Consider the following 25,527-nt stretch of genomic DNA (forward strand, 5'->3'; position numbering starts at 1 on the left):
CTTGGCATTACCGACTTCACTTTTCATGCGTAGCAATTCAAGCGCGACAGCAGTCAATTGAGGCTGCACCACCGCTCACGCCTCCGACCCGGGAGCAGACACGATACGAGGACGTATTGAGTTGCCGTCTTACTATACGGCCCTTGGAATAAACTTTTGCGTGCGCATCCCGCGCTAGGAAACCTCCGCAGGACCTCCGCAATCACCACACCACCCTCACCCAACTGCACATCCACCCATCCACCATGGCGTCGATAGCGACCAAAGCGGTAGCCGGCAAACCAATCGTTCCACAATGCCTCACGAGTCACAAAGTTGGCGTCGTAGTCTCAGCGGGCAAGATGTCGAAAGCGGTACGGGTGCGCGTCGCAGAGCAAGAATGGAATAAGAAGTTCAGAAAAGTGCGTTGGCTCGAAGATCGCACACAAGACCATGCCAGTGCTGACGATAAAACAGCACTTCCCAGCCCCCAAAACATACATAGCCCGCGACCCTAACAATTCCGTCGTTGAAGGAGACATCGTGCGCATAACATCCGGACACCGCACCTCCAAAGTCATCCACCACGTCGTAACATCCATCGTCGCGCCCTTTGGCGAACCCGTAGAAAACCGACCACCAGTCCTCTCCCAAGCACAATTAGACGAACAACGCGTCAAAGAGCGATTATTGAAGGACGTAAGGGCAGCGGAGCGGGGAAGACAGACAAGCATCCAGAGATTGGCGCAGGCAAGGAAGCAGGGCTTAAAAATACCAACTCTTGAGGAAGCCATGGAGGCAATGAGGAGACACACTGAAGCAGAAAAGGCACGAGCTGAAGCGCACGATGGACAGGCTGGTCAACAGAAGACGGCAAAGACGAGAAGAGTGGAGCAGGGCAAGAAGACGAAAGCAGAAGTTGGGGCGGAGAGCAAAGTTAAAGCTGCAAGGAAGCAGTCCGCATGAGGCAGATGTTGAGGGAAACTTTGTAGAACATATTGTGTACACATCAGACATAGCCAAAACTGCCTACACGGTGAGTAATGGCAGCGCATCGTTCAATCCCTACGTTCTCCTTGATGGTAATTATCGCCCACAGAGACCCGCAGCGTTCGGTTATGATCAATGCTCGGCTTTCACATTGGCTCTCATCTGTCTTACTACGTCACCATCAGTATGTCGAACGAAGTCCTTGGCGCTTAGAACCGTTGTACAGATCCGAAAGAGACCATGCCATGCATGACATTGAAACGTCCTACCGGTGTAAGCATAAAATAGCAAGTAACCAAACCATCAAGACAATAAGTTAGACCGACATGACATTTTAGTACATAGAGAAGTGATAGTGGTTGGGCGTGCTACCGCCCATGCTGCCCCAGATTTCCCTTTTACGATCCGCTGTCAAAAATCTTGGCGTGCCGGCATCCGAAATTCCCATGGTTTCTCCAGGCTTTTGCTTTTGGGGAGTGTGGTGGATTTCCATCGTAATAGGTGTACCGTTCTGGCACTAGGAATACTAGCTGGATATCTACAGGGTCGCTTATATATATAGTGGCTGGTCAAGAGGCGTTTGCCGGATACCCGGCCTGTTCTGTTCCAATATAACGGTAAACACGAAGAACACAAGCGGAGGATCATCATGCGCGAAGCAGACATATCGATTTGATGACATTGCGGTCAGCGCTTCCATTACTCCTTTCAGCATTCGCTCTTGGGCCGTGATCCCCATTGGTCCCATTGGCATACCACTTGGTGCTACTCCTCCTAAACGGTTAAAATGCCACTTATGTATAGCACCAGCACAGACGACCTTGGCTGCTCAACAGGCGTTTGCCGGAGATCCGACCGGCTATGATACAATACCAGACGCGAAGGATGCAAGGCGGGTGCATTTGATCAGGTGCAATTTCGTGACGTCAAATCAAATTGAATGTTAGGACCAGATGAACAAGCAAGCAGGTAAGATATCGAGTGACGCACATGGGTCGCCTTGTATTGTCGATGGGGTACAAGTAGGGACGATGAGAATCAGCATTCATTGTTGTTCGTCTTGACTGATCGCTACATCTCCCATACCAATCACTTTTCTCATCCGTGTTGTGTTACCAGTCATGTCTGCAGCTACAAGCATAGAACTATTCAGTACCAACATTCCCATCTCCGAACTACCTACTCCTACCCTCCCCAACAGTCCCGGCCCCAGTGACTTCGTCATATCAAACTGCTCCCCCTTTGGTTCATGGAGCTTGCGTCCTGCGGACGTTGCACCACCCTACTGCGCCTATAACCACAACGAAACCATTCCCAATCTATCGTCATGCTGCAAGGAAGGTGCTGAGATCCATGTTTATGGGGGTTGTGTACAGTATGTCTTTTCCATTCTCTTCATCTCTTGCCCTACACTGCTCCTGTTTCCATTATCGTCTGCGCTCTTGTTCTTCTTACAGCTTCGATGAACCGATAATATCTGATTGACACAATACTGACACCATCACTCGACAGGTACTGCGAAGTAGCAGAAGAAGACCAGGAAGCTTGGAAAGAGTGTGTCATTGACGTCTTTCCCGAGTCTGACGTCGAAGGCCACGGCTTTCCTTGTTACTTTGGTGAAGAGAATGATTATCGTAATCAGAGTACCAGCGGCGAGACTGCGACGCCGACAGAAAGTGCGGCGGAGCAGAGCGAATCTGCGAGCCCTGATGACGACGAAGGTGAGCAAATGCATACCTTGTCGGTGCTATCACATACTAACTCTTTGAAAGGTGCAGCGAATATGAACCGACCATCTTTGACGATTGTAGGATGGATGGTGGCTTTCCTTGCTGTAGGTGCAGGCTTCATGGCTTAAGCAGTACCCTTTGCTTGTGCTAGAAAAATGAAGACACCATATCATATGTCATATACATCGATGTACCCTATGCAACCCCAAACGCCAATGGTTATCCACCCCGATCCAACCGAACCCAGGGTATCATTGTGTTCATACAGTCGTAAAGAATCGAACATGAAACATAAAAACGCAGCTTAAGCGTTTGCTTGAACCACCTTGAAACCTTCCGAAACCATTTTCTGTATCTCTTCATCCTTGTGCTGAAGTTGACCCAATGCGTACGCGACGTCGTTCCACTGCCTTTCATTCTCTGCTCGTGGGAGCCTGGACGCAAGTTTTGCGGATAGCTGTTTGGCGTGTTTGTCCTGATAGTAGTCAGTATCTGAACAAAAGCTTAGGGTGGAAAAGTGAGCATACCTTCTCGATAAATCCTGCCAAGAACTTAACAATCCTCTTCAGTGAATCCTCGCTCAGCGCTGAATCGGCACTAAGTACACTGAACATGTCGATGAACTGGTTGTACACAGCATTGTCCTTGGTTGACAATTCAGTGAAGAACATGCGTGCCATGTCTGCGATCTTCTTGTCGCTGTCTTCAAGGCACTTGGCCATCTCGCCTAGCTGACCCTTGACCTTGACCTGTCCAGCTAGAATCAGGAAAGTGAGAGTCATGAGACATGTCCGCTTGACACTGGGGTCGCCGTCGTTCAGACGGCGGTAGAGGAAGTCGGTGTTCTCATCAATGAGATGATTGAAACAAACGGCCATATCACCAAGTGCCACGACAAGATTGCTACGTACAACTGCATCTTGACTTCGTTCGAGGATGGTAAGAAGCAAAGCAAGGTTAGTCTCACAATACTCTGAGCTGACACACATGAGCTTGGCTAAGCACAGTGCAGCTTGCGCTTGCAGCGTGGGGTGATTGTACGATGTGTTGTTGGCGCAAATGTCTGCTACGAGCGGACCGAAATTCGCGAGTAGTGAGTGTGGGCCATATAGGAGTTCGCGTTCGCGCACATGCGCGATGGCCTCGGTGAAGTCATCCTCATTCGTTCCCGCCATAAGTTCCAGATCATCAGCTTCCTCGGGCGCTGGTGTTGGCTCTTTCGTAGATCCCCTCTTCCTACCCTTCTTGAGTGGTGTGGGTCCTGACGAAGCCATGGATTGCCGAGGTGTCGCTGCTGTCTTCTTGTCCTTTTCAGCCTTGCGGCGCTTAAACTCAAGCTCACAAAGCTCCAAGTGAACAATTTGTTTGATAGCAATATGTCCCACGACGAAGAGCAGTTGGGACAGTGCAAGGGCAGAGTTCTGTTTCTTTGCCTGTGGTTCGTCGATAGCAGGCGCATCGGGCATCTCCTCATCGATTTCCATTGGTTCCGCGGCACTGGAACTCGACGTTGGTCGCGACTGAGCTTTGACATGCCCCCCAAATACTCGCTTTGTGACCTTGCGGATGATCTCGGAGCACAGCACGTCCGGATGTTTCGAAAGGACATAGATGGCACTAATGGCTTGTTCCGCTACGCCATACCATTCCTTACTATCCGACGTCATCTCGGTTATAGCGGCTAACCTGACTAGAACTGCGTGATCGTTTGGAAGCTTAACGGTCTGTATCGGTGTGTCGTGCGCGGCCTGCCTTCCAGGTGGAGGACTCATGCGACGCAGCGCTATGCAGGTGTAGCGTGCTAGGCCTAAGTCTCGTCGACCTAGCTCCCCAAGGCCGATCCGTAGGCATGCTTCCATCTCTTGTTGGATGATGTCCGGAGATGAGAGTGCCAACATGCCAAGAACAATGATCGCTCCACGACGCTGGTTCTTGGAGATGTCCTTCTTCTGGTATCCATATATCTGCCAAAGCTTCTGAATGACCAGTTCGTTGACCAGTCCCTGTTTCTTCATGGTACTGAGAAGTTGCTCGAGAGACGTGAGTTCAGCGGGAGTTGTGCCAAATGTAAGACTGATCATGTTTTTCGAGATATAGTTGGCAACTGCATTGGCATCGAATCCAGGTGGCGCATCGAAGAAAAGGCCTTTGTAGCACTCCAGCAAGTGTGTTTGAACACCCTTTCCTTCGTCACTATTGCCCTTGGTCCAGATAAGGCGCAGCATCCTCCGTATACCGAGCTTAGCATTCGCGATCTTGTAGGCGTCGATAGTCACGAAGAAGTCCATGGCCTCGATGACTTCGCTCTTGTTCTTGGACGACAACAGCTGAGTGACAATCTCAGCGGCATCGTCGATAACTTCAATGAACTTAAGCGCTTCAAGTAAGTACTTGCGAACTGCCTGGAATTTCTCAAGCTCTTGCGCAGTTGCAGCATCCTTCTGCGCCTTCTCAATCGCAGCGGCTCTCTCTTCTTCGGACATCTCGGAAGGATGTTTTGGTCCTTCGTCATCTCCGTTATCAGCTTGGGTTGCGTCTTGTAGCAGAGTCTCGTCTACAGTCTGGTCACCAGGCGCACGCTCTCGAAGCTCTTCCGGAGGTTGTAGGGCGTTGATCTGAGCGTCGACATCGTCCAACCTCCGTGTCCAATCTTTGCTCGATAGTAATCCACCGTCAAAGGTAGTAAACGGGTGAGTTGAAATAAGCTTCGCGAGCAGCTTGACTGCGTTGCGACGTACGTTGCTGCTTTTGTCTTCCAGACTACGCGCGGCAAGTTCCGCGACCTTCTGTCTGCGCTTGGTATACTTCTGATCTAGATCGCAAAGCCTGATATAAACCTGCATAACTCGAGCCCGGCAATAGGGATTGATATCAAGGAACCTGTCCTCGAGTACGTCGAAGAAGATACGGATCTGCGCTTTGTGATTCTCGCTGCGGTCGTCCTGGCTCAGCTTGCTAAGCATAATGATCAGATTTCCACAGACTTCGATAAGGGCACAGCGAAGGGTATATGATTCGCTATCGAGCAAATTCGCGAGCAACGTCATCTGGCGAATGACGAGGTGGGGAGTGAGCTCGGAGATCTTAGTAAGAAATGTCGAGATGGATTTTGGTCCCTTCAGGTCGGTAGAGCTGAACTCTTTGCTACTGATGTCCTTCAAGACATCCTCGGTGAGTTGTGGGTAGTCGAAAGCATCGGCAAGCGTGAAAAGAAATTCAGCCATGGGTTCTGACAGGTGCTCGAAGTACGTCAAGCTCTGGTTGATGGACGTCTGGGCAGCTACCACAAGTGTCAGCATGAGCACCCCCAAGAGGCTTCTCGTACGTACTGTAAGCATGTCCATGAGATTTGACAGCAAAGCACAAAACCCTGAAGCAGTGATTCCGTATCGCATTGTTCTTGACTCTTGCCTCGTTTTCGAGGATGTGGTATACTGGCTTGGTGAAGAGGCCAATGAAGGTGTCCCGCTCTGACGTGGTGACGAATATGCGACCCAGCTTGAGTCTTAGTACTTTGCTCATGCGATCGAGAGCCGTCTCAAGCTGTGCTGAGGCGTCCCAAACGACGTCCTTGCCAGCACCAGACTTGGGCTTTGCAGCCTTACCCCGCCCCCTCGCTGCTGGTGCAGAGGCTGATTTCTCGAGCGCCCTGGTCTCGACGGCGGAGATGGTCCATCTGAGAAGGAAGCCGTACATTTCCAGTAGGTTCTTGTGGTGCGGTATCGCATCTTGGTCTTCGGCTTCGAGGTCTGCGTGGATGATGTCGGCTTGCGTGGACAAGGCGGAGGTTATGAGGTCGAGGATCTTGCTCAGGATGGCGGGTGGTATTTGCGACGAGTGCCTAGATAGCCGGAACAGGTTACTATTGGGCTCCCTCTCATATGTTCTTGTATCTTTTGGATACGCGGGGACGCACTTCAAGAGGAATTGCAGCGTATCAAATACAGAGCTGCGAGTGATCGCATCTGGGCTCTCTGCCACAGCATCGACCACAGGGTTCAGTTCGCTGTTGATCAATCCGGGCGACGACAGCGATTCTGGCTCATCTTCGCAGTCTTGCAGCGCTTGCGGGGCTTCGGGGGTGGGAATCTCAGCAGGGTCGCTGTCGAACAGCTTGACCGCCTCATTGATGTCAAAATCCACCCGGTCGTCCATGATGTTCAGAGTCGCTTGGGGAAATCAAGAATCAGAAACAAGGAGCGACGAAATGAGCGCCGGGGTTGGGTGGGGTTGTTTGCGCGGTGAAAGCGAAGATGCGGCCGCAACCGTCGCACCTGCCCCGAAAGCGCGTGGGTGTTTATCGGCCCGTGCGTTCTGTCATCAGTATGCCCCTTTCGGCTTAGCAAGACAGGGTCCAACGCGTCTGCCGTCCACACCGCGAACAAGATTCGCGCATCGTCCGACACAGCTTCACAAGCCACCACTACAATGGCAAAGGCACGCACATCACTGCGCCATGCAGAGACCATCGACGTTCATGAGGACGACATGAGGGAGGACGAGGCCGAAGTGACCCAGGACGAAAGCATGAACCCGCTCGAAGAAAGTGGGCGCACCATCGACAGCAGCGACGAGGAAGTCGAAGACTCGGTTCAAGAAGACATGGCGCGCTTTGAAGAATCATTCGCCGGTATCAACAAGCGGTTCCGACTTATTAATCGCATTGGAGAGGGTATGTCTCATATTATTGGCTTGCGGCATGCAGGGTAGCGGGCTCGACTAATACTTTCGCACAGGAACCTTCTCAACCGTGTACAAGGCTGAAGACCTCGAGTATACAAAGTACAACAACAACTGGGACATCGACGAGCGAGAGAGAACCAAGTCCATGCCCCTGGCACACAAGAGGCAATCCGCCCGAAAGCCCCACTACGTCGCCATCAAGAAGATCTACGTCACGAGCAGTCCGATACGCATCTTCAACGAACTCGAACTGCTGTATGATCTGAGGGATTCGGACTCAGTATGTCCCCTCATTACCGCCTTCCGCCACCAGGACCAGGTTGTTGCTGTATTGCCCTACTTCCAGCACCGCGACTTCCGCGATTATTACCGCGACATGGACATCTCTCATATGCGCTGCTACTTCAAGAGTCTGTTCACAGCACTAGCGGCGGTACACCAGAAGGGAATCATTCATCGCGATGTCAAACCTACCAACTTTCTCTACAACACGTCGCAGTCCCGTGGAGTTCTTGTCGACTTTGGTCTCGCGGAGCGCGAGGGTACAGACTGGCACCACTGCCCCTGCCATTTAGAGGAGGAAGAGCGCCGGCGTAAGATCACGCACAGTGTCTATGCGCAGACCCAGTCGGCAGGCCACACCACTTCCGCCTACCCAAAGAACGATACGCGGAACAGTCGTCGTGCTAACCGCGCAGGTACCCGAGGCTTCCGTGCGCCTGAAGTGCTGCTCAAGTGTACTCAACAAACCGTCTCCATCGACGTCTGGAGTGTCGGTGTCATTCTGTTGACCATGCTTTCAAAGCGCTTCCCGTTCTTCCACAGTGCAGACGACATTGACGCGCTTCTTGAGATCACGACCATTTTCGGACGAAAAAAGATGCGGGAGACAGCCCTTCTGCATGGTCAGGTTTTCGAGACGAATGTACCCAGCTACAGCGAGGGCGGACATAGTCTGGAGAAGATCATTCTATGGTGTACAGGCCGCACCGGCGATAAAACACAACCGAAGAAGGAGCTGGACGAAGATGAAAAGGAGGCTGTCCAGTTCCTGTACCAATTGTTGGAATGCAATCCTGCAAAGCGCATCACGGCGGCTGAAGCGCTCAAGCACCCCTTTATTACGAAAGCTTACGAGGAGAGCGAAGTGGACGAGGATACAAAAGAAGACTTTGCAGAGGACTGAAGTCATCAATCACGACCATACGATGACGATGTACGAGTAATAGCATAGAAGGCGTACGACGGTATGGGCATACTACAGGAGTTCTTGGCCATTTATGGAGCGGCGGCTCAATGAGTTATTGCGATACCCTTCCACACTGTCAACGGCATGTGAAAAATATACTTCTGTTCACGAACACTTGTGGCCGGCCGTCAAGCAGAGTTTAGTGTATGATAACGTGCATTACTGTTTCATTCTCGTATCTCATTCCAAAAGTCTTTGGTGGTATTCACCTGCAGAAAATACCGCACCCATAAGGTAGGTCGTCTTCCGTCACATTTGTGATTCTGCCACTTTCTAACCACTTACTCATCCTGAGCACATGTCTGCGTAATTTTACGAATCTTCTCACCGAAAAGGTAAACAAAGATACCCAAAAACATTAATGCTGCAATGATGCCTGCACAAATGTTGAACGCACCCTCGTACCCAGCTTTCTCCACGAAAGCAATAGACCCGAAAGAGATGCCGAAACCAATAAAACCTCTTAGCGAGCAAATGAGAACAAGAGCGGCATCGATGCGTTGAGGATAAGCGTCCATGCAGTAGACAAAGCTTGACACTACGATACCGACGAAGCCAAAGTATTCGGTGTTGAGTGTTACAGCGATACCGGCCCAGCTCCAATCTGCGGGGTTTTGGGCAGTCATGCCGTAGATGATTGTCGAGATCAGTATGGAGACCAGCGGAATGATGAGAGCAAGCATACGGTACTCAGGTTGACTAACGCCGCCGTTCCTCTTACTCATCAACTTGACAACCCAGTCGCTCAGGGCGCCACAGAAGAAGGGTACCGCAACGGCGGTGGCGACCTGTCCCGCGAAAACGTATCCGAGCATGTCAAAATTCCAGAGAAAAGGCGGTTGGACTAGAACACCGGCGAACAACGCTGACATGAGCACGTAGATGCCCAAGGCGGCAGAATTGATCAGGATCAACCAGATAATGTTGGGGAACCAAATGATCTGAAACATCTGCTTCCAGCAGTCGATTGCCTTGGACCAGTGTGCATGGCCTTTCCAGGGGAGCATGTCTTTGACGAAACTACGGGGTGCGTAGTTGACGGTGTCGAGTGGGCGCTTAGTGTTGGTAGTGACTGGAACCAACGTGCCTTCTTCTTCGATGCCTTGCCCGCTCAGGGCCTCTAGGGTGCGCTCGTACTTGGTCTCTGCGACGAAAATGATGCTGAGCACGGCTATGGCCCCACTCAGGCACCCGAAGACGCCGTACCACCACCTCCAGCCTAGATCATTGGCAAGATAAGAACTTGCTACAATTAGCGCTGCGGTACCAAGTGTCTGCAGCGAGCAAAACCAAGCAATGACGTGTCCTCTTTCGTGAAGGTAGAAGATTTCCTGTACGATGATCGGGCATAGTGCCTCAGCCTGCCCAGCAGCGATCGACATGACATCTCTGCCTGCAATATGCGACTCCAAGCTTCCACTGTAGGCGCACCAGAGGCATCCGAATGACAGTACGATGGTTGACATAAGGTAAACAGGTCGACGCCCAACGGCATGAGCTACAGGAATTGCGAGGAGGTTTCCGACACCCATGTAGAATGCCGGCCAAGTTGCGAGGTCGCTGGTTTTTGGGTTTCCACCGTACGAGGCCTGTACAATGGGAAGAATGGCGGTGATGCCACTGGCCATCAGATTTCCGGTAGCCGCGTAGAGGCCGACAATAATCAAAATGATGTACTTCTGCCATTTCGGAAGGTTAAGAGGATCTTCACTAATTAGCTGAGTTGATTTTGCTGGCTCTGTAACTTACCATTAGGATCTCTGCTTGGAGTCGGGATCAGCACAATGCCGTCCTCATCGTACAATCTGATGGTACCGACCACTGGCCTCGCAGCTTTTTTGTGTGCGTCAACTATCTCGATGTGAGCACTCGCTTCATTCTTGGTGTCGTGGAGCGCCATGGTGTGCAGCTGCTGATGCAAAAAAGAGAGACATCTCGAACAATTTGTAGCATCTGAAGGTCCGAAGCGGACGCAGCCAAATGGGCCATGACAGTTCCTTGGTGGCTTGGAACGCGACACGATATCAGTGCTCACCCGGACCTCGCCCGCACTGGGCCGTCCAGTCCAATATGAATGCGAACGGATTGTGGGGGACGCGGGCTAAGCCGAAGAGAGGTGTGCAGTGTGGGGAATTAGCCCGGTCCAGGTAGGGGGAAAAGACATGCGGGGTACGTACTTACTGCGCCGAGGATTTTGAGCCTCATGCTCCTCGGCAAATCAACAACACCACGTACGTCACATACCATGAGCGAAACGGGCATCAAGACGTCGCAGCGCGTGTCGCGCTCGTGTGTCGAGTGTAGTCGTCGGAAAATTCGTTGCGACAAGAAGAGCCCCTGCAACCCCTGCGTGCGCCGCAATGCCGGGAATTCCTGCCGTCGGCCGATCGTGCGCGTCAGGGGACAGCTTACCGTCTACGCCGATTCGGATGCGGGAAGCGCAGAAGACGTCCAACTCGAGGATTTGCTGCGCGAACGAGGCGCTTTGCGGGCACAGATTGCTGAGCTTGAGACTGCCCTTGCATTGTCGAAGCCGTGTGCACACAGCCGTACCAGCGAATCTACTGATTATTCGGCACCGTCGGCATCACTCGAAGACTTGGTCCCGGCCTTTGAGCAATTCGACATCGGTATCACGACCAATGGCCCACGCGAAGGTGGCGAGAAAGATCTTATAGATAGCCTATATGAGCCTGCTGCGGATCCGATCTATCTGTTGCTTCCTAGTAAAGACGCTAGCGTACAGCTCGTTACCTTCTCTCTACACAGACTTGGCTGGCTGCACTGCGCTGTTGATGCCGACGTGTTTTTCGGAGAACACGAAGACTTTTGGCAAGGTACGCAACTGGGGACCGGCATCGAACGCGAACGAAGACCATGGTTGGTCGTCTATCTTGCAGTTCTGGCTGTGGGTATACTCTATTCCGATCCGGAGGAAATCCCCGATGTCACCCAACTTCCCCAACTTGGCATGCCTTTGGCCGATCCCATCTCTATTGCAGTTCACACGTCACGCCTCTGGTATGAGGCTGCGCTAAAGGAGCTCGAAAGATATGGATTTGCAGGTTCACCGTCGCTCCCCGTGGTTCAGGCTCTTTCAGTACTGACCTTGTGTCATTCTAATTTCGGAGAACATCAGCGAGAGTGGCTGATTACTGGGTTTGCAACCAATATGGCACGGTGTCTTGATATGCACAAGCTTGGCAACGAAGTAAACATTTCCAGGGATCTCTGCCGGAGACCGGAGTGGTCGACCCCTTCTCAGCGAGAGCTAGGGCGTCGGCTATGGTGGGCTTGTGTCATTCGGGACTGGTATGTACCTGCCCTGCAGCTCGCGTACTTGTCAGTATAACCCATGTAACTGAAAATCCATAGGCTCGCAAGTTGGTCACGACCCCCTTCGATCTCACCCGCCAGTTTTTGCTGTTATGTCTCGACCATCAGCAGGCAAGATGATTATATACTGCCTAGAGATCTCGTGACTGATAGTCCCGCCTCCCACGAATCAAATACCTTGGCTCCCCCTTCTCCGGCGCACTACCACTCGATCATGTGCCGTGTTTCTTACATCATTTATCTGTACATCAAAGCGAACACGCATCAAACGAACTTGAAGTTCATAAAAGCCATAGAAGAGGTTGAGACTGTCCGGCGAGATCTGCCTCTGCACTTATCGCCAAGCTTTCCGGCCAACGAAGATGATAGAATTTGGGAATCGCAGCACCCCTGGATACCTTTCCAGAGGTATCTGATTCATTACGTTCTTGATTTCATAACGCTGACGATAGCGCGTGTGTTAATCCCGAAAGATGCAGAGGACGATCCGATAAACTCCAGGCACCTTGCTCTCCAGTCGGCCAACCGAATCCTGAATTATTACGCAGCACCCGCACCTAGAATGTACAGACTAGTATGGGTTGTGTCTGCTTCGACGGTCGCGTCTGCTATCTATGTCTCGTTGGACATGCTTGCGAATCCCCATGATTACCGAGGCGATGCTAAACTTCGAATCATCAACCTTCTAAGAATGGCATTCCTGGAATTGAAGAAGCACTCAGAGGTTGCCATTCATGCTGCAAAAGGCTCGGCTGTACTCGAAGGTCTTTTGCCTGTACTAGAGAGGCACGACACTGAGCTTCCTGGAGTACCGCGTACCATCCATGAACTACTTCAGCAGCTATCCATGGCCGCCCATAGCACCAGCAATGACTTGTCAAACTCAGCTCCTGCAATGGACGGTTTTGCCCACCATGGAAATTACGAGAACATCGACATGTTCGATGGAATTGGCAACACGCTTCAGGAAACATTCGCTTTTGAAGACTGGGACGAAGTGTTCGCACAGATGTGAGGAGTATGCTATACAAGGCTTTGCGAACCAGTCTCTATCAACGAGATTCATATACTACAATACGCCGATCTCAATATGGCTTCACACCCGCCAACTTGAGCAGCTTTTCAGTCAACTCTGGCTTCTCCAACGGCTCCGTCCGCTCCCACGGGTCGAGTTTGCCATCCACCTTAGCCTTTCCTTGCGAGTGGATGTTAATGTGTGGCCAATGTGTCGTCGCTTCCCACTTCTCAAAGATCTCCTTCTTCTTCTCCAGATCTTCCTTGGATGCCATGGCAGCTGGGGTGTAGCAGGCATATATGATTGTGCGGACATTGTCGGTCTCTGGGTATACAGCGTAGTGCATCTGGCGCGAGTCCCACAAGATCAGATCACCAGGCTCAGCACAAACTTTGACCATTTTGCAGCCATGGTCCTCATACCACTTCACATCCGAATCTTGGAACGGGTAGAAGTCGTAGTGAAGAGCAGCCAAGGGGCCCTTGGTTCGGTCGGGTGGGTGCTCTCTGAAGAACTGGTCGAAGAGCTTGGCGCTACCTTCCATTACAACAAGCCCGCCGTCTTTGGGTCCGGCCTCAGAGACTAAAGATGACATTAGCAGTTTGACTAAGGCGAATCCACGAGAAGAGGTTTGGCATACGATTGATAATGCCCTGTACGCAAGAAAGGCCTTGCCGTTCGGGTGCCTGATCCACGTGCGGCCATGGCTTTGAACCAGCCATCTTCGACGCATTCGGCAATGTCAGATTGATAGTGTCGTATGACACAATAAGCTCGTTCGTATTCCAGATTTTCTCAAAGGCTTCCAAAACACCAGGTTCCCTTTCCACAAGAGTATCAGCTACCATCATTGACGCGTCTTTAGTGATCGAAAGTACTCACTGTCTAGCCTCCCAGACATATTTTTCATGTGCAGCACAGTAGTTTAGGTACATTCCATTCTTGAAACTTTGGGGAAGATTTTCCTTGGTCCATGTCTCTGGGTTCTTGATATCGAAGTCGTTGGGGAAGGTGCCAAGCCAGTCCATCATCTTGTTGCGGTACTTTAGAGCTCGCTCTTTGGGCACTACGCCCTTGAGGACTACATAGCCCTTCTCGTAGAATTCATCTCGCCAGTCGCCATACTTTTGCTGGGCGCTCATACTCTCGTTCTCGTCAAGAAAAGGTGCCATGGTTGCAATGCAATGTGATGCTGAGTGTGAAGTAAATTTGTGAATATGAACTCAATGGTCATTAACGGTCACTTATTGATATACTTCGCATCACTACACAATTACCCGGAGGCATGATCCCGGCTCGCCCGTCCACGGCCGCTTGCTGTGGGGAGAGACAAGCTTCTGTGTGGGGTAGACCCTGCGGCTCCATACATCACGGTCGAGAACGGGCGAGATTTAGCGCCCATTTGCATCTCGAAACTCCCCACATGCCGACACTAAACCTCCAAGACTGTTACAAGAATCAAACAAACGGTTTATCGGCAAGAGATGTCGCGGCCGAGAACGGTCGGGCGGTACTCACGCGGTGACAACTGGGTCCCAGGCCGAAGTCGCGGTCTTTCAAAACCAAGATGAATCCTCCTTATGATGTCGCCGCACATCGCTCTCAAAAAGCTACTCTCTTGTTTTCATCGTTCTTCAATCATGCCTCTCTCCTTCCAAGTTGCCAATCTTGCGGTTAAACCACCCAAGGTGGGTGAGAATGGATACCAAGGATTTAACCCGCGCAAAGAGACACTTCCAAAAGGATACCAAAGTCGAGATGGGGCACGCGCGCTCTCTGAAGATATGATCGCTGAACACGACGTGGCCGTCAAAGTCAGAGATGGCTGCACTCTATACTGCGATATCTACCGACCAGTCAGTAGTGACAAGAGTGATGTCAAGGTGCCTGCGATCGTGGCCTGGAGTCCGTTCGGCAAGAAACACACGGGCATTGACATGATGTCAAAGGTATGTGTTTCACATGAAAAGTGAATTTGAGCAAGAGCCGTAACTAATGCCACCCAGGTAAAATGGGGTTGCGGCGTGCCGAAAGGTTGTCTCAGTGGTCTTGAGCGATTTGAAGGACCAGATCCGGCGGAATACTGTCCTCGTGGTTATGCAGTCGTTAATGTGGACGCAAGAGGTGCAGGCGACTCAGACGGAGACATTGTTATCATGGGAAAGCAAGAAGGCGAGGATGGGCACGATGTGATCGAAGAACTGGCAAAAATGGACTGGTGAGTATCGCGTTAGTCTCCAGCACGACACAAAACTGACCATTGACAGGTGTAACGGTTCGATCGGACTTGCTGGTAACTCACATCTCGGTATCGTACAATGGTTCATCGCGGCGACACAACCTCCATCACTCAAAGCCATAGCGCCCTGGGAAGCTTGTGGTGACCTTTACCGAGAGCAATTTGTACGCGGAGGAGCGTGGGACAACGGACTATTCGACTTCATCACTGAACACGTTATCCGTGGGAAGAACGGTCTCGAAGATTTCAAGGAGATGTACCGGCGGTCATCAACCATGAACCCTTACTGGGCAGATAAGAGGGCAGACATCGCAAGCATAAAGATACCCACGTACATTGTCGCATCGTACTCGAGTTTTGTCCACACGATGGGCTCAATACGCGGCTGGATGCAAGTGGACACCAAGGATAAGTGGCTACGCTGGGACCCTTACCAAGAATGGTACGATCTCTGGGCAGTTCAGGAATCCATTGACGAGCTCGCTTCCTTCTTCGACCGCTATCTCAAGGGCGAAAAGAACGATTGGGAGAGTACACCACGCGTGCGCATGTCGTCGCTTAACTACGGCGACAAAGAAGCCATCTACCCCATTGTCGAAGAAGACTTTCCCATACCGCGAACGGAGTACCGTACCCTCTACCTCAGTGACAACAATACCCTTCAAAGCAGCGCACCGACAAACACCAGCACGCTCTCCTACGATTCCGAAAGCGGCACCTCGCCCATCTCCCACGCGGCATTCACCCTCAAGTTCGACAAACCAACTCGCCTAATGGGCCTCCCCAAAGCCGTGCTGTACATGTCGTGTCCAGACTTCAACGACATGATTGTCTACGTCTTGATCCGCAAACTAGATAAGCAAGGCAAGCCCATGATCGCCATCAACATCCCTTGGTCCGCTGCTCCCTACAACAGCGCTGCCGACATCCCAGAATCAGACTACAGCAACCTAATGATTTATTACGGACCCACTGGAATCCTCCGTGCCTCGCACCGCAAGACCGATCCTTCGAGGTCTATTCATCCGCAGTATCCCTTCCACACTCACGACGAAGTGCAAAAGATTACTCCAGGAGAGGTGGTGAAGCTGGAGATTGGACTGTGGGCCATGGGCGTAGATTTTGAGGCTGGAGAGAGTATCAGTGTGCAGGTTAGTGGCGAGTATCCGCTTGTACAAGAGTTTGGGCCGAGGAAGAAGGTAGAGTTGGAGGAGAGGAATAAAGGGGTGCACTTGGTGCATGTTGGCGGGGAGCATGCAAGTCATGTTGTGCTGCCTTTTGTTTGAAGGTAAAGACGAATATGAAGACACATCCACTTTACCGCATACGAGGTTTTATGAAGTTACTGCCTGCCACCTACGTAGCTGCGCCAACGCTTCAAAGCTCATGGCATCTGCAAGATATGCCGGAAAATCCACGACAGTGGAGCTCATTGTATATGGCCAGGCTAAAGAGTGGCTTCAAAACAAGTGTTAGTCTATGGTATCATTCCAAGCTCAATCAATCCCACCACCATCCCGTAAGTGTCACAACCACGCTAGTCATCCTCATCCTCGTGGTCATGATCCGATGTCCAGACGTAATAGCCGTAATACCACCTTATGGTCTCAAGCGCATCCACTACCTAAGAACCTCACGCTTCCTCCTCATAGATCTTGACCTTTTCGGCATACTCCCTAATATTAGAGTGAATAGTCTCGTTGATCAATTCACCTCTTCCACCAGCAACCTGCAAAATCAAATCGTTCAACGACATCCTCCCAAGAATATCAACGTGATCCGCTAGTTTCACAAGTCTCGTCAGCAAAAACCCTACAACAACAACAAAAAACATGAGAAAGAGGAGACAACATACCAGTATTCGGACCGCCCCTAGGGCTAAATCGATCAGGTTCATGTTTCATTTCAAACGTTGTGACCTTGACGCCGGCTGGGTTGTATCTCTTCATCTTCCATCCTTTCGTGCACATGTAACCTGAACTAAGGAGGTTGACTGTTCCATCTCCCTCACCCATGACGACGCCGTGGTCAACATTATCCTGAGTGTACATGGTATCGAGCGTTACATTCAAACCCGACAAAGGATCGTCATCACTGCGGTAGTAGTATCCACGCTCCGTATCTTTACCGATACCATAAAAGCAATAGATCTTGAAGTTGGGAGCGAGCGGCAGTCGCGTCTCGAGAGGGTTCACCCATTTAGCGGGGATAAATTGGTTGTCCTCAACCTGCTTGGTTGTATGCGCTACACCATGGGAGTAAGATGTCTGAATCATCTTCTTGAACCAGGGTTCTGTGTTGCGGAAGAGAAAAGGCAGACTTTCGTCGACGGTAATATTCTTTTGCGTCATGGTAGAATTGGCGTTGCGGAAACGAATGAAGGGGCCAAAGGTGACGTTCTGGCCAGGTAGGTCGTCGGGCGCACCATTCTCGTCGCCCCAAACGGCGTTTCCACCAAGCGGCAGCATGGAAGACAAGCCGGGCATTGCGCGGAAGATCTCGGCGCGTTCGTAGCGGGAAAGGAAACGTTCGAGACCGTAGACCGCAAAGGCGTTTAGTTGGGCAGTGTCCTTCATCTCGCCGGAGAGGACGGCGGGCATGTCTTTCAATGCGCCGAGCATACATCCGCTGATGTTGATCCAGCTATCGATGTATTCATCCACCCAACCCGACCCACCATTTCCGTATCCCTTTGCTTCCACCCAATGTAGGAAGTAGTATAGTACTTGAGAGCCCATGGAGTGCGAGAGGAGGACGACCTTCCTGTCCGATACGCGCACTGCAACTTCGATGTGGGACTTAAGACGGGTAAAGTACTGATCACGGATCTCGTAGTTCATGTATGACATGCGCCAATCGTAAGCCGCCGTGAAGGCGTTCCCGGGATCGTAGCCTATTGTAGCGAGGTTCTCGAGGATCTTATTCCATATCCAGTAGCCCGTTATGAAGAAGTCAGCTGCGTCGAACCCCTGGGCTGCTCGTAGCTTTACGCCTGGGGGATCAAGACCAGTGTCTTTGTCGAGCATAATATGCCGTTTCCACTGGACCTTGTCCAAAACGAGTGCGCGCATCATTGTCCACGAACCCCATAGCCTCTTGCGAAAGTATTGTCTTGAGCCTTCTTCAGTACCCCAAGATTCAAGACCTGTCGAGATGACGCCAGGAATCATTATAACGGGATGTTTCGCTTTTATGCCTTGTTTCTGCGCATGTAGGCCGACGGCGAAGGAATCGTAGTTTACGGCGTCTCGTTCTGTTTTCTACTGAGTTGGGGCAGTCAGCCTCGATTCCTGACAACTCGTAGTTGCTGTAGTGCAGTCGATTCTTGGAAGAAGCGGAAATATCGCGCACCTGCAACTGCTGCGCACTCTTCACAAAGTTGTCCGGTAGCGCTTCCATGATACTCTCGAGGTTGACACCCTCCAGACTGCTTAGATCAATCATGTCGTTACTGCTGGCAAAGAAGCCGGCCAGCAGCAGCCCAAACAGGCCTCCAAGTCCAAACACCCATACATTTCTTCTCTTCTTGTGCTGGCCCTTCTTCTTCAGCGTCTGGAGCTGCTCGGCGGTGATCAGGCGTAGGTTCGCAGGTCGTTTACCGTCCGGTCCGGGCGAGGGCTCGCGGGACAGGTCGGGTGTCGAGATCTCGCTATCGTCGCCGGCGCCAGCGCTGCCACCGCCGAAGCGGCGTCTTAGAAAAGACATGTACACAAAGTTGTAACGTCTAGGCGGGGTTATTCGAGGAAACGTGGGCGCCTGCCACGAGGGATTTTGTCTATCTTTCCCAAAGACCGAGACCTCCGACATGTGACGGAATGATCGGCACAAGGATGCAGGAGAAGCACGTTCCTGATGCTGCCAAGCCGGAGAGCCTCCCGCTATTGAAGCCCCTCCACTTGCCGCGCATCACTCTCATGTCCTACGCGCCATGGCCGACAATGAAGATGGCGACGTCACAAGCAATGCGCCGGCAAAGAGAACCGACGCCAAAGAGCTGAGCGAGTCAGACCTCCAATACGTCCAATACGAGCCCTCGAAAGAAGAGCAATACCTCCCCGCCATCCGCCAACTAATCTCCAAAGACCTTTCCGAACCTTACAGTATCTATGTATACCGGTATTTCTTGTACCAATGGGGTGACCTGTGCTATATGGTACCAGTCCCTTCTTCACCCCTCTATCTTTCAGATAAACTGACTCCTACCCACAGGCCCTCTCCCCCACTAACACTTTAATCGGCGTAATCACATGCAAACTCGAACCGCACCGCAGCGGCACCTACCGCGGCTACATCGCCATGCTCGCAACCCAAGAAGAATACCGCGGCCGAGGCATAGCCACGCAACTTGTCCGACTGGCCATTGATGCTATGACCGCGCGCGACGCCGACGAGATAGTACTAGAGACCGAGGTGTCGAATACTGCGAGCTTGAAACTGTACGAAAGATTGGGGTTTATCAGGAGCAAACGGTTGCATAGATACTATCTGAATGGCAACGCGGCGTTTAGGTTGATACTCTACTTGAAGGAGGGGACTGCTCTCAAGAGACCCGAACATGCTGGGCATGGCGAGATGGGTGGCATGTCGGATATGAGGAGGATGGACGATGCAGAGCTTTACTCTTGAAAGAAGAGACAAAGACATACAAGAAAACCCTCTCTGTTTTTCTTTTGGTGGCTCACAAGCCGCTACTTTCGAGACCAACAAACCAAGGTTTTTGAAGGGTATGCTTCAATTCATACTACAGTCTATGCTGATTCGTTCGTGCGCCAGACGCCCATTAATGCTGCTGAACCGACTTTTTGACAAGTGCCACTAACCAGAATACGCCATGAAAATGCGCAAACACGTTTCGATCATCTTCGTTTACATTCCTCGATTCTCCCAACTCTTTACGGCCCGACGTTGAACTTGAGCCTGACACCCATACTAGCCAGCTCAATGTCAAGGAATTTGAGCACACCAGGTACTGCAACCACAGCAACGTCTTCGCCACCAGAGTATCGCAGGCCTTGTGCGTCCATCCACAGATCGGCTTTGCTGCTGGTGTTGTCGGCCAATACGGCGCACCTTCTGCAACGGATGGTAATGTCCTTGCCACTTCTATCCTTCTTGCGACCGTACTCGCTGACGGTTGGTGTTGTGCTGAGGAAAGAGCCGCAGGTACGGCAGATGGCTGCTTTGGTGTAATCGGAGCAGTTCATCAAGCGGTCCTGGAGAAGGAAGGCTGTGCCGTGAGCAAGTAGAGAATCACGTTCCATTTCTCCGACACGGATACCACCTCCCTTGCTTCTTCCCTTGATAGGCTGCCCTGTCGTGGACACCACAGGACCCGTGGTTCTGGCTTGGAACTTATCATTGACCACTGCGTAATTGTAAGTAAAAGTTTAGATTGTTATTAGAAGAATGACTTACTGTGTCGTAGACGCTGGTAGTAGACGACACCGATATAGATATCTGCGTGCAATTCTTGTCCAGTGATACCCGAGTACATAGGCTCGTTGCCGTAGTAGTTGTAACCAGCCTTGGATAGCTGGTGACCGAAATAGTCGACAGCAGTATTTTGCTCGTCAAAGCGGAAGGGCGTTGAATCCTGGGCCATACCGTGGAGTGCTCCAGACTTTCCAGCTAGCGACTCGACGAACATACCAATTGTCATTCGCGAGGGGAAAGCGTGAGGGTTGATGATAACATCAGGCTGCATACCGCTTTCCGAGAATGGCATGTCTGGAGTGGGGAACTTCTGACTGACGACACCCTTCTGTCCATGTCTGGAAGAGAACTTGTCACCTACGACAGGAGAACGAGGAATGCGAAGCTTGATGCTGAGCTTCTGGCATGGTTGTGCTCCATCCTCAGCGCCGATGATACGGACTTCTTCGACAAAAGCGAGTTCATCGTCCTTGTATTTGAAGAACTGTGTCTGGCCGTCGCGGTTGATGTAATCGCCGGTAGCTGGGTCGTACGAAACAGTGTGCCATGCAGCAATGACGTCGCCAGATCGCAGCATAGTCCCAATACGAGGAAGACCGTCTTCATCGAGAGTCTCCTTGGCCGCGGCTTTCACCAAGCCTTCGGGAGCAAAGCCAAACAGCTTGGTAACTGTCCTGCTTGATCGATTCCTTCGGCTGCCTTCTTCGAGGTCACAAATCTTCGTCTTGTAAACAGTGCCGTGGCCGAAACCGCGCTCGTGTGATGACTTGTTCAAGATCATAGCGTCGTCCATGTCGTATCCGGTGTAGGAGATGACAGCCACAACTGCATTCATTCCGTTCGGGAAGTTGTCCATGCCGTACTCGTTGTGCAATGGAGGCCGAGCGATGGGAGTTTGACCAGTCTGTAAGCGGTAGGTCTTGTTGTCGGTTCGGTAGGCCATAGCAGTTCCTGGTGTACCCATCGATTGTTTACCCATCTGACACTGAAAGCGTGGAGGTAAAATATCAGCGTATGTCTCACATGCACTTCGAACGATTACAACTTACCTGGTACATGTTACGTGGAGATTGATTGAAGTCCGAGAAGGGTGTTTGGTTGGCGATGATACTGAAGATGTTCGTGGGCTCGATCTCCACGTGCGTTGAATCACCGGATACGATCTCGGCGTCCGTGCATGCAATCGACATGTATGGTTGCTCGAATGGTCCTACGTAGTCTGTCTTGCTGAGAGGCAAGTACTTGACAGGTCGGTACATTCGCGAGCTTTGCGAGAACATGTAGACACCTGGGTACTGGCCACCGTTGGATCCGGGGATGTAACCAATTTCCATCTCCAATGGTACATTGTGTGAGCCTTCAACCTTCCAGTAACGAAGCGTGTCCGCGATGACCTTGGCTTGCTTTGGCGAGCAGAAACCTAGGACACGACCGTCTAATTGAACAACCACACTAGCTTCCAGGGAGGCAGACGACTTACTCGATACGCCCAGTTGCGCAACGAGATTGGGAATTGCTGAGACATCGAGGTTGGAAGTCGCAATCTTGCATTTGTGGGCAAAATGGTTGAGAAGTCCACAAGGACTACCGTCAGGGGTGTGGACAGGACACATGAAGCCCCATGACTCCGGCAGCAATTTACGAACCGTGGTTGTCTTAAGCTGGGCGAAGAAAGCACCTCGATGCACCATTCGGAAATGGGAGATGAAACGTGGAAAGTTCAATTTCTCAGCAACCACAACATATCCGGATGTTTGTTGCAAATCGAGACCAGTCGGACTGATCAAATTGCCTGTACTGAGGAAGTACTCCATAGCTTGACCAAGGTTCATTTGTGTTCTTCGGAGGATCCTCGAGTTCCAATCCTTGGTGAAATCTTGAGATGTAAAGGGCTTGTACTCCGTCTTCCTTCCCCACTCCCTCAGGACTAGCTGAAAGCTGTTGAGCCACTCCTCCAGCTTCTCCTTCAGAATCATGCCGTAGAGTTGGCCGCCTAGCAGAATCTCCTGGTTCTGGACGGCATCCGGGTTGTCGACAGCGCAGTCGCCTTCGACCAAAGCATAAAGCTTCCTGGCCATGAACAGCAGCATTCTGAACTTGTCCGCGTCCTGACTCGGTGTGACATTTACGCAGCCTAGATGAGGTAGAACGATCTTGCGGAGGAATTCTGTACCGGCCTCCTCGTCGGTGACGTCGGCTGGCAGACCAAGTACGACCTTGAACTTCCCACCAAGATACGCGCGAGTCTTCGCCTTGGTGTGCAGCCCGTAGACCTTGTATGTTCGGAGTAGCAGTTCCACGCGATCGGTAACGAATTGCTTCTCTTCCAGACCTTCTGAGCCGGCGGCGCCAACCAGACCCTCGAAAATCTCGCGGTCGTTGGTTTCGACCAAGGCCTTCATCACCATGACGATGGGGACCAGGTATTCGGACTTGCGCCAGGAAAAACGGAAGTTGACATTGCCGTCGCTGAGGTAGTGCAGGGCGTTGGTTTGCGAGGTCTGGTCGGGTCGCATCGATCTGAGCTGGATACCGAACTGGGTGTAACCGGGGCCACGGTTGGTAAAGGCGCCACGCTTGATGGCCATGGGGTAGTTGCGACGATTGACCTGGAGGAGACGGATAATCTTCTCGATGCCGTTGACGATGAAGTAGCCGCCAAGCTCGTCAGACTCTTCTTTCGCCTTGACTAGTGCCGCTGGCGACATGCCCTCAAGCTGGCAGCGGTTCGATCTCAGCATGACGGGTACGCCGCCGAGATCCACGACGTCCTCCTGCCAATCTCCGTTGTTGACCCGCCACTCAAGTCGCGCACGCATCTTGCCGCGGTACGAAGCATGTCGTTCTCGGGCTTCGGCAGGATAGATATTTCGGTTCTTGAGCGCGACCTTGTTGGAAGGCGGCAGGACTGGCTTGTCGAGGAAGACATCGGAGATGCGCAGAGAGAGGCGGTTTCTCTGGCCAACGTCTTCGGGCGCGGCGTATGGGTCGCCATCGAGGAAGATCTTGGTGCCAATGTCTCGTATGCCCTGAGCTAGCTGGCCGCCGGGAGTGAAGATGGTGTTGAACGAGTTGATGTGGGGGTCCACGGCGGCAGCGAGCGTGGGATATGCTGTCTTGTCTTTGGGGGGGTTGCGGAACAAGTCGTGCCGCCTGAGCGTGTCAAACTGGATTACCTATTAGATATGGGGTTGGTCAATGTCGAAAAAAGTAGTCGCTTGCCTTGGTCGACCATTCCTGCGGGCTGTCGGCCCTTGCGGCAGGCGCCATGGTTTGTGCAGGTGGCTCTTTGTCGCTGTAGGCCGGAAAACAAGAGACGCAACTCGCAGCAGTATGCGCAGAATATATTATCCCAGAGTATTGGGGCGGTCGCGTTTGGCAAGCTGCAGCGCGATTGTGAAGTTGCGACGCCAATCTCGAACTTTTTTACTAGACTAGTCCGATAGGCCACCCCTGCCTAGCGCGCTGGCCAAAGTCACACGCCGCGGCGGCTCCATCACTGTGCTGCAGCGTGAACCACTCCGGGCTTTCGTTAGGGCGGCACAGCTCTGCTTCTCTACTTCCTCACAGCATTGCCTGCGCTCTTTGCATCCGCTTTCTACTTTGGAAACTAACTTCATTTGCCCGTTGCTGCTGCTAAGACTACGGCGATCACGCCTATTACATGCCCCGCAGCAAGGATCAAGGTTCCCAGACTTCCCTCCATCGCCCGTACATCACCACTCCTCCCGACCAGATCACGACAACAGCACCGAGTCAGAAATCGCCCTGACAACCGCCATGGCGAACCTCTTCCGTCGCATCTACGACTGGCTGCTCCGCCTGTTCTGGTATGCCTACCTGTCCTTTTCTTACCATGTCAAATGCCATCGCTCTGATGCCTGCCTGATGCGCTATTTGATACTCTGCCAACTGCTCAGCTTGCGCCCACGAAAAAGCAAGATCACGGGCGACGATAACATGGCCTGGCTGATGACCGCTGACACCGTACAGGGCGACTGAGATGGACATCACCATGATCGGGTTGCAAAACGCTGGCAAGACTTCGCTGTTGAGAGTTCTGGCGGTGAGTCTCTTCCTGATGCGGAAACAACCTCCTGTATCGACATCATCAGTCTCGATGCATGCAAGCTGACCCATTCGTGTATAGGGAGGAGAGTTTACTGTCGAGTAGGTCTACATCCGTCCCGAGTTGCGCGAGCCGGCGGCGACGTTGTTTCATCCGTGTCCCGAAGCTACTGCTTTGCGCAACCATGAACGCCATCGTAGCTGGGCCAAGCGCTGACTGGTCCTAGCTCCATCCCGACTGTTGGCTTCAATATGAAGCGCGTCCAGAAAGGTCATGTAACCTTGAAGTGGTGAGTGCTTCCCATGTTCTCCTTGGTCACGCATGTCCGGCTCTTGCAGCGCCAAGCCCAGCCTTGCGGGGTGCAGGACGGTCTACTAGTCCGGAGGCGCATCTGCTGACCAGCGGCAACAGTTGGGATCTCGGAGGCCAACCTAGGTTCCGTTCCATGTGGGAGCGGTACTGCCGCGGTGTGAATGCCATTGTGTACGTCTCTTCTGCATGTGATAGCATCCTGTCGCTCATTGCCATAGGTTCATCGTCGACTCTGCTGATAAGGAGGCTCTGCCAGTTGCTGGCGAAGAGCTAAAACTCCTGTTGGAGAAGCCGGCTCTAGAAGGCATTCCTCTTCTGGTCTTGGGCAACAAGTCCGACTTGCCCAACAAGCTCTCTGTGGATGAGCTGATCGAAGCGCTCGACCTCAAGTCAGTGTCGCACCGAGAGGTGAGCTGCTACGGCATCAGCGCAAAGGAGGAGACCAACCTCGATGCTGTTCTCCAGTGGTTGATCGCCCGAGCCAGCAAGTGA

General features: G+C 52.0%; 12 protein-coding genes across 12 annotated transcripts; 7 read left to right on the top strand and 5 right to left on the bottom strand.

The window, feature by feature from the left end:
- Window positions 1-35: 35 nt before the first annotated feature.
- On the top strand, window positions 36-945 carry CC77DRAFT_1054553 (nucleic acid-binding protein; the record flags this gene model as incomplete). The annotated part of the gene is made up of 2 exons (XM_018527802.1): window positions 36-401; window positions 457-945. Exons 1-2 carry the CDS (start codon window positions 246-248, stop codon window positions 943-945), a joined length of 645 nt encoding a protein of 214 aa, XP_018380246.1. The 5' UTR covers window positions 36-245.
- Window positions 946-2,035: 1,090 nt separating this feature from the next.
- On the top strand, window positions 2,036-3,174 carry CC77DRAFT_499603 (hypothetical protein). Its single transcript, XM_018531922.1, has 3 exons — window positions 2,036-2,344; window positions 2,482-2,690; window positions 2,742-3,174. Exons 1-3 carry the CDS (start codon window positions 2,091-2,093, stop codon window positions 2,825-2,827), a joined length of 549 nt encoding a protein of 182 aa, XP_018380247.1. The 5' UTR covers window positions 2,036-2,090; the 3' UTR covers window positions 2,828-3,174.
- CC77DRAFT_974422 (hypothetical protein) lies at window positions 2,739-6,956 on the bottom strand. The gene is made up of 4 exons (XM_018535894.1): window positions 6,616-6,956; window positions 6,029-6,540; window positions 3,227-5,979; window positions 2,739-3,174 (listed from the first exon to the last, which is right to left on the bottom strand). The coding sequence occupies exons 1-4, from the start codon at window positions 6,852-6,854 to the stop codon at window positions 3,004-3,006; spliced, it is 3,675 nt and encodes a 1,224-aa protein (XP_018380248.1). The 5' UTR covers window positions 6,855-6,956; the 3' UTR covers window positions 2,739-3,003.
- A 140-nt stretch (window positions 6,957-7,096) lies between these two features.
- Window positions 7,097-8,810, top strand: CC77DRAFT_1025444 (kinase-like protein). Its single transcript, XM_018526068.1, has 2 exons — window positions 7,097-7,371; window positions 7,436-8,810. Exons 1-2 carry the CDS (start codon window positions 7,128-7,130, stop codon window positions 8,566-8,568), a joined length of 1,377 nt encoding a protein of 458 aa, XP_018380249.1. The 5' UTR covers window positions 7,097-7,127; the 3' UTR covers window positions 8,569-8,810.
- On the bottom strand, window positions 8,741-10,682 carry CC77DRAFT_499167 (MFS general substrate transporter). The gene is made up of 2 exons (XM_018531921.1): window positions 10,381-10,682; window positions 8,741-10,336 (listed from the first exon to the last, which is right to left on the bottom strand). Exons 1-2 carry the CDS (start codon window positions 10,529-10,531, stop codon window positions 8,913-8,915), a joined length of 1,575 nt encoding a protein of 524 aa, XP_018380250.1. The 5' UTR covers window positions 10,532-10,682; the 3' UTR covers window positions 8,741-8,912.
- A 194-nt stretch (window positions 10,683-10,876) lies between these two features.
- CC77DRAFT_947790 (hypothetical protein) lies at window positions 10,877-12,982 on the top strand (the record flags this gene model as incomplete). The annotated part of the gene is made up of 2 exons (XM_018535163.1): window positions 10,877-11,943; window positions 12,007-12,982. 2 exons carry the CDS (start codon window positions 10,877-10,879, stop codon window positions 12,980-12,982), a joined length of 2,043 nt encoding a protein of 680 aa, XP_018380251.1.
- A 36-nt stretch (window positions 12,983-13,018) lies between these two features.
- Window positions 13,019-14,154, bottom strand: CC77DRAFT_974436 (hypothetical protein; the record flags this gene model as incomplete). Its single annotated transcript, XM_018535895.1, has 3 exons — window positions 13,019-13,564; window positions 13,623-13,804; window positions 13,865-14,154. The coding sequence occupies 3 exons, from the start codon at window positions 14,152-14,154 to the stop codon at window positions 13,053-13,055; spliced, it is 984 nt and encodes a 327-aa protein (XP_018380252.1). The 3' UTR covers window positions 13,019-13,052.
- Window positions 14,155-14,622: 468 nt separating this feature from the next.
- CC77DRAFT_1035354 (alpha/beta-hydrolase) lies at window positions 14,623-16,507 on the top strand (the record flags this gene model as incomplete). The annotated part of the gene is made up of 3 exons (XM_018526929.1): window positions 14,623-14,931; window positions 14,989-15,200; window positions 15,250-16,507. The coding sequence occupies 3 exons, from the start codon at window positions 14,623-14,625 to the stop codon at window positions 16,505-16,507; spliced, it is 1,779 nt and encodes a 592-aa protein (XP_018380253.1).
- Window positions 16,508-16,854: 347 nt separating this feature from the next.
- Window positions 16,855-18,926, bottom strand: CC77DRAFT_947980 (Phospholipid:diacylglycerol acyltransferase; the record flags this gene model as incomplete). Its single annotated transcript, XM_018535176.1, has 3 exons — window positions 16,855-17,003; window positions 17,077-18,481; window positions 18,573-18,926. The coding sequence occupies 3 exons, from the start codon at window positions 18,924-18,926 to the stop codon at window positions 16,855-16,857; spliced, it is 1,908 nt and encodes a 635-aa protein (XP_018380254.1).
- Window positions 18,927-18,959: 33 nt separating this feature from the next.
- Window positions 18,960-20,026, top strand: CC77DRAFT_1025450 (acyl-CoA N-acyltransferase). Its single transcript, XM_018526069.1, has 2 exons — window positions 18,960-19,374; window positions 19,431-20,026. Exons 1-2 carry the CDS (start codon window positions 19,150-19,152, stop codon window positions 19,845-19,847), a joined length of 642 nt encoding a protein of 213 aa, XP_018380255.1. The 5' UTR covers window positions 18,960-19,149; the 3' UTR covers window positions 19,848-20,026.
- An 87-nt stretch (window positions 20,027-20,113) lies between these two features.
- Window positions 20,114-23,924, bottom strand: CC77DRAFT_1066612 (DNA-directed RNA polymerase I polypeptide 2; the record flags this gene model as incomplete). The annotated part of the gene is made up of 4 exons (XM_018528914.1): window positions 20,114-20,586; window positions 20,637-21,633; window positions 21,704-23,807; window positions 23,887-23,924. The coding sequence occupies 4 exons, from the start codon at window positions 23,922-23,924 to the stop codon at window positions 20,114-20,116; spliced, it is 3,612 nt and encodes a 1,203-aa protein (XP_018380256.1).
- A 510-nt stretch (window positions 23,925-24,434) lies between these two features.
- CC77DRAFT_947791 (ADP-ribosylation factor family protein) lies at window positions 24,435-25,527 on the top strand (the record flags this gene model as incomplete). The annotated part of the gene is made up of 6 exons (XM_018535164.1): window positions 24,435-24,484; window positions 24,648-24,720; window positions 24,805-24,824; window positions 24,950-25,012; window positions 25,135-25,206; window positions 25,254-25,527. The coding sequence occupies 6 exons, from the start codon at window positions 24,435-24,437 to the stop codon at window positions 25,525-25,527; spliced, it is 552 nt and encodes a 183-aa protein (XP_018380257.1).

This window comes from Alternaria alternata, assembly GCF_001642055.1.
Source record: "Alternaria alternata strain SRC1lrK2f unplaced genomic scaffold CC77scaffold_29, whole genome shotgun sequence".
Taxonomy (NCBI): domain Eukaryota; kingdom Fungi; phylum Ascomycota; class Dothideomycetes; order Pleosporales; family Pleosporaceae; genus Alternaria; species Alternaria alternata.

Bases quoted from the DNA above. Each gene is read 5' to 3' on its own strand.
- CC77DRAFT_1025450 (XM_018526069.1), top strand. From the start codon at position 19,150: ATGGCCGACAATGAAGATGGCGACGTCACAAGCAATGCGCCGGCAAAG. The intron at 19,375-19,430 runs GTACCAGTCCCT...TCCTACCCACAG, and splicing joins GGGGTGACCTGTGCTATATG to GCCCTCTCCCCCACTAACAC.
- CC77DRAFT_974422 (XM_018535894.1), bottom strand. From the start codon at position 6,854: ATGGACGACCGGGTGGATTTTGACATCAATGAGGCGGTCAAGCTGTTC. The intron at 6,541-6,615 runs GTGCGTCCCCGC...CCGGCTATCTAG, and splicing joins ACGCTGCAATTCCTCTTGAA to GCACTCGTCGCAAATACCAC. The intron at 5,980-6,028 runs GTACGTACGAGA...CACTTGTGGTAG, and splicing joins ATCTCATGGACATGCTTACA to CTGCCCAGACGTCCATCAAC.
- CC77DRAFT_1025444 (XM_018526068.1), top strand. From the start codon at position 7,128: ATGGCAAAGGCACGCACATCACTGCGCCATGCAGAGACCATCGACGTT. The intron at 7,372-7,435 runs GTATGTCTCATA...ACTTTCGCACAG, and splicing joins TATTAATCGCATTGGAGAGG to GAACCTTCTCAACCGTGTAC.
- CC77DRAFT_499603 (XM_018531922.1), top strand. From the start codon at position 2,091: ATGTCTGCAGCTACAAGCATAGAACTATTCAGTACCAACATTCCCATC. The intron at 2,345-2,481 runs GTATGTCTTTTC...ATCACTCGACAG, and splicing joins GTTTATGGGGGTTGTGTACA to GTACTGCGAAGTAGCAGAAG. The intron at 2,691-2,741 runs GTGAGCAAATGC...ACTCTTTGAAAG, and splicing joins GAGCCCTGATGACGACGAAG to GTGCAGCGAATATGAACCGA.
- CC77DRAFT_499167 (XM_018531921.1), bottom strand. From the start codon at position 10,531: ATGGCGCTCCACGACACCAAGAATGAAGCGAGTGCTCACATCGAGATA. The intron at 10,337-10,380 runs GTAAGTTACAGA...TAATTAGTGAAG, and splicing joins TCCAAGCAGAGATCCTAATG to ATCCTCTTAACCTTCCGAAA.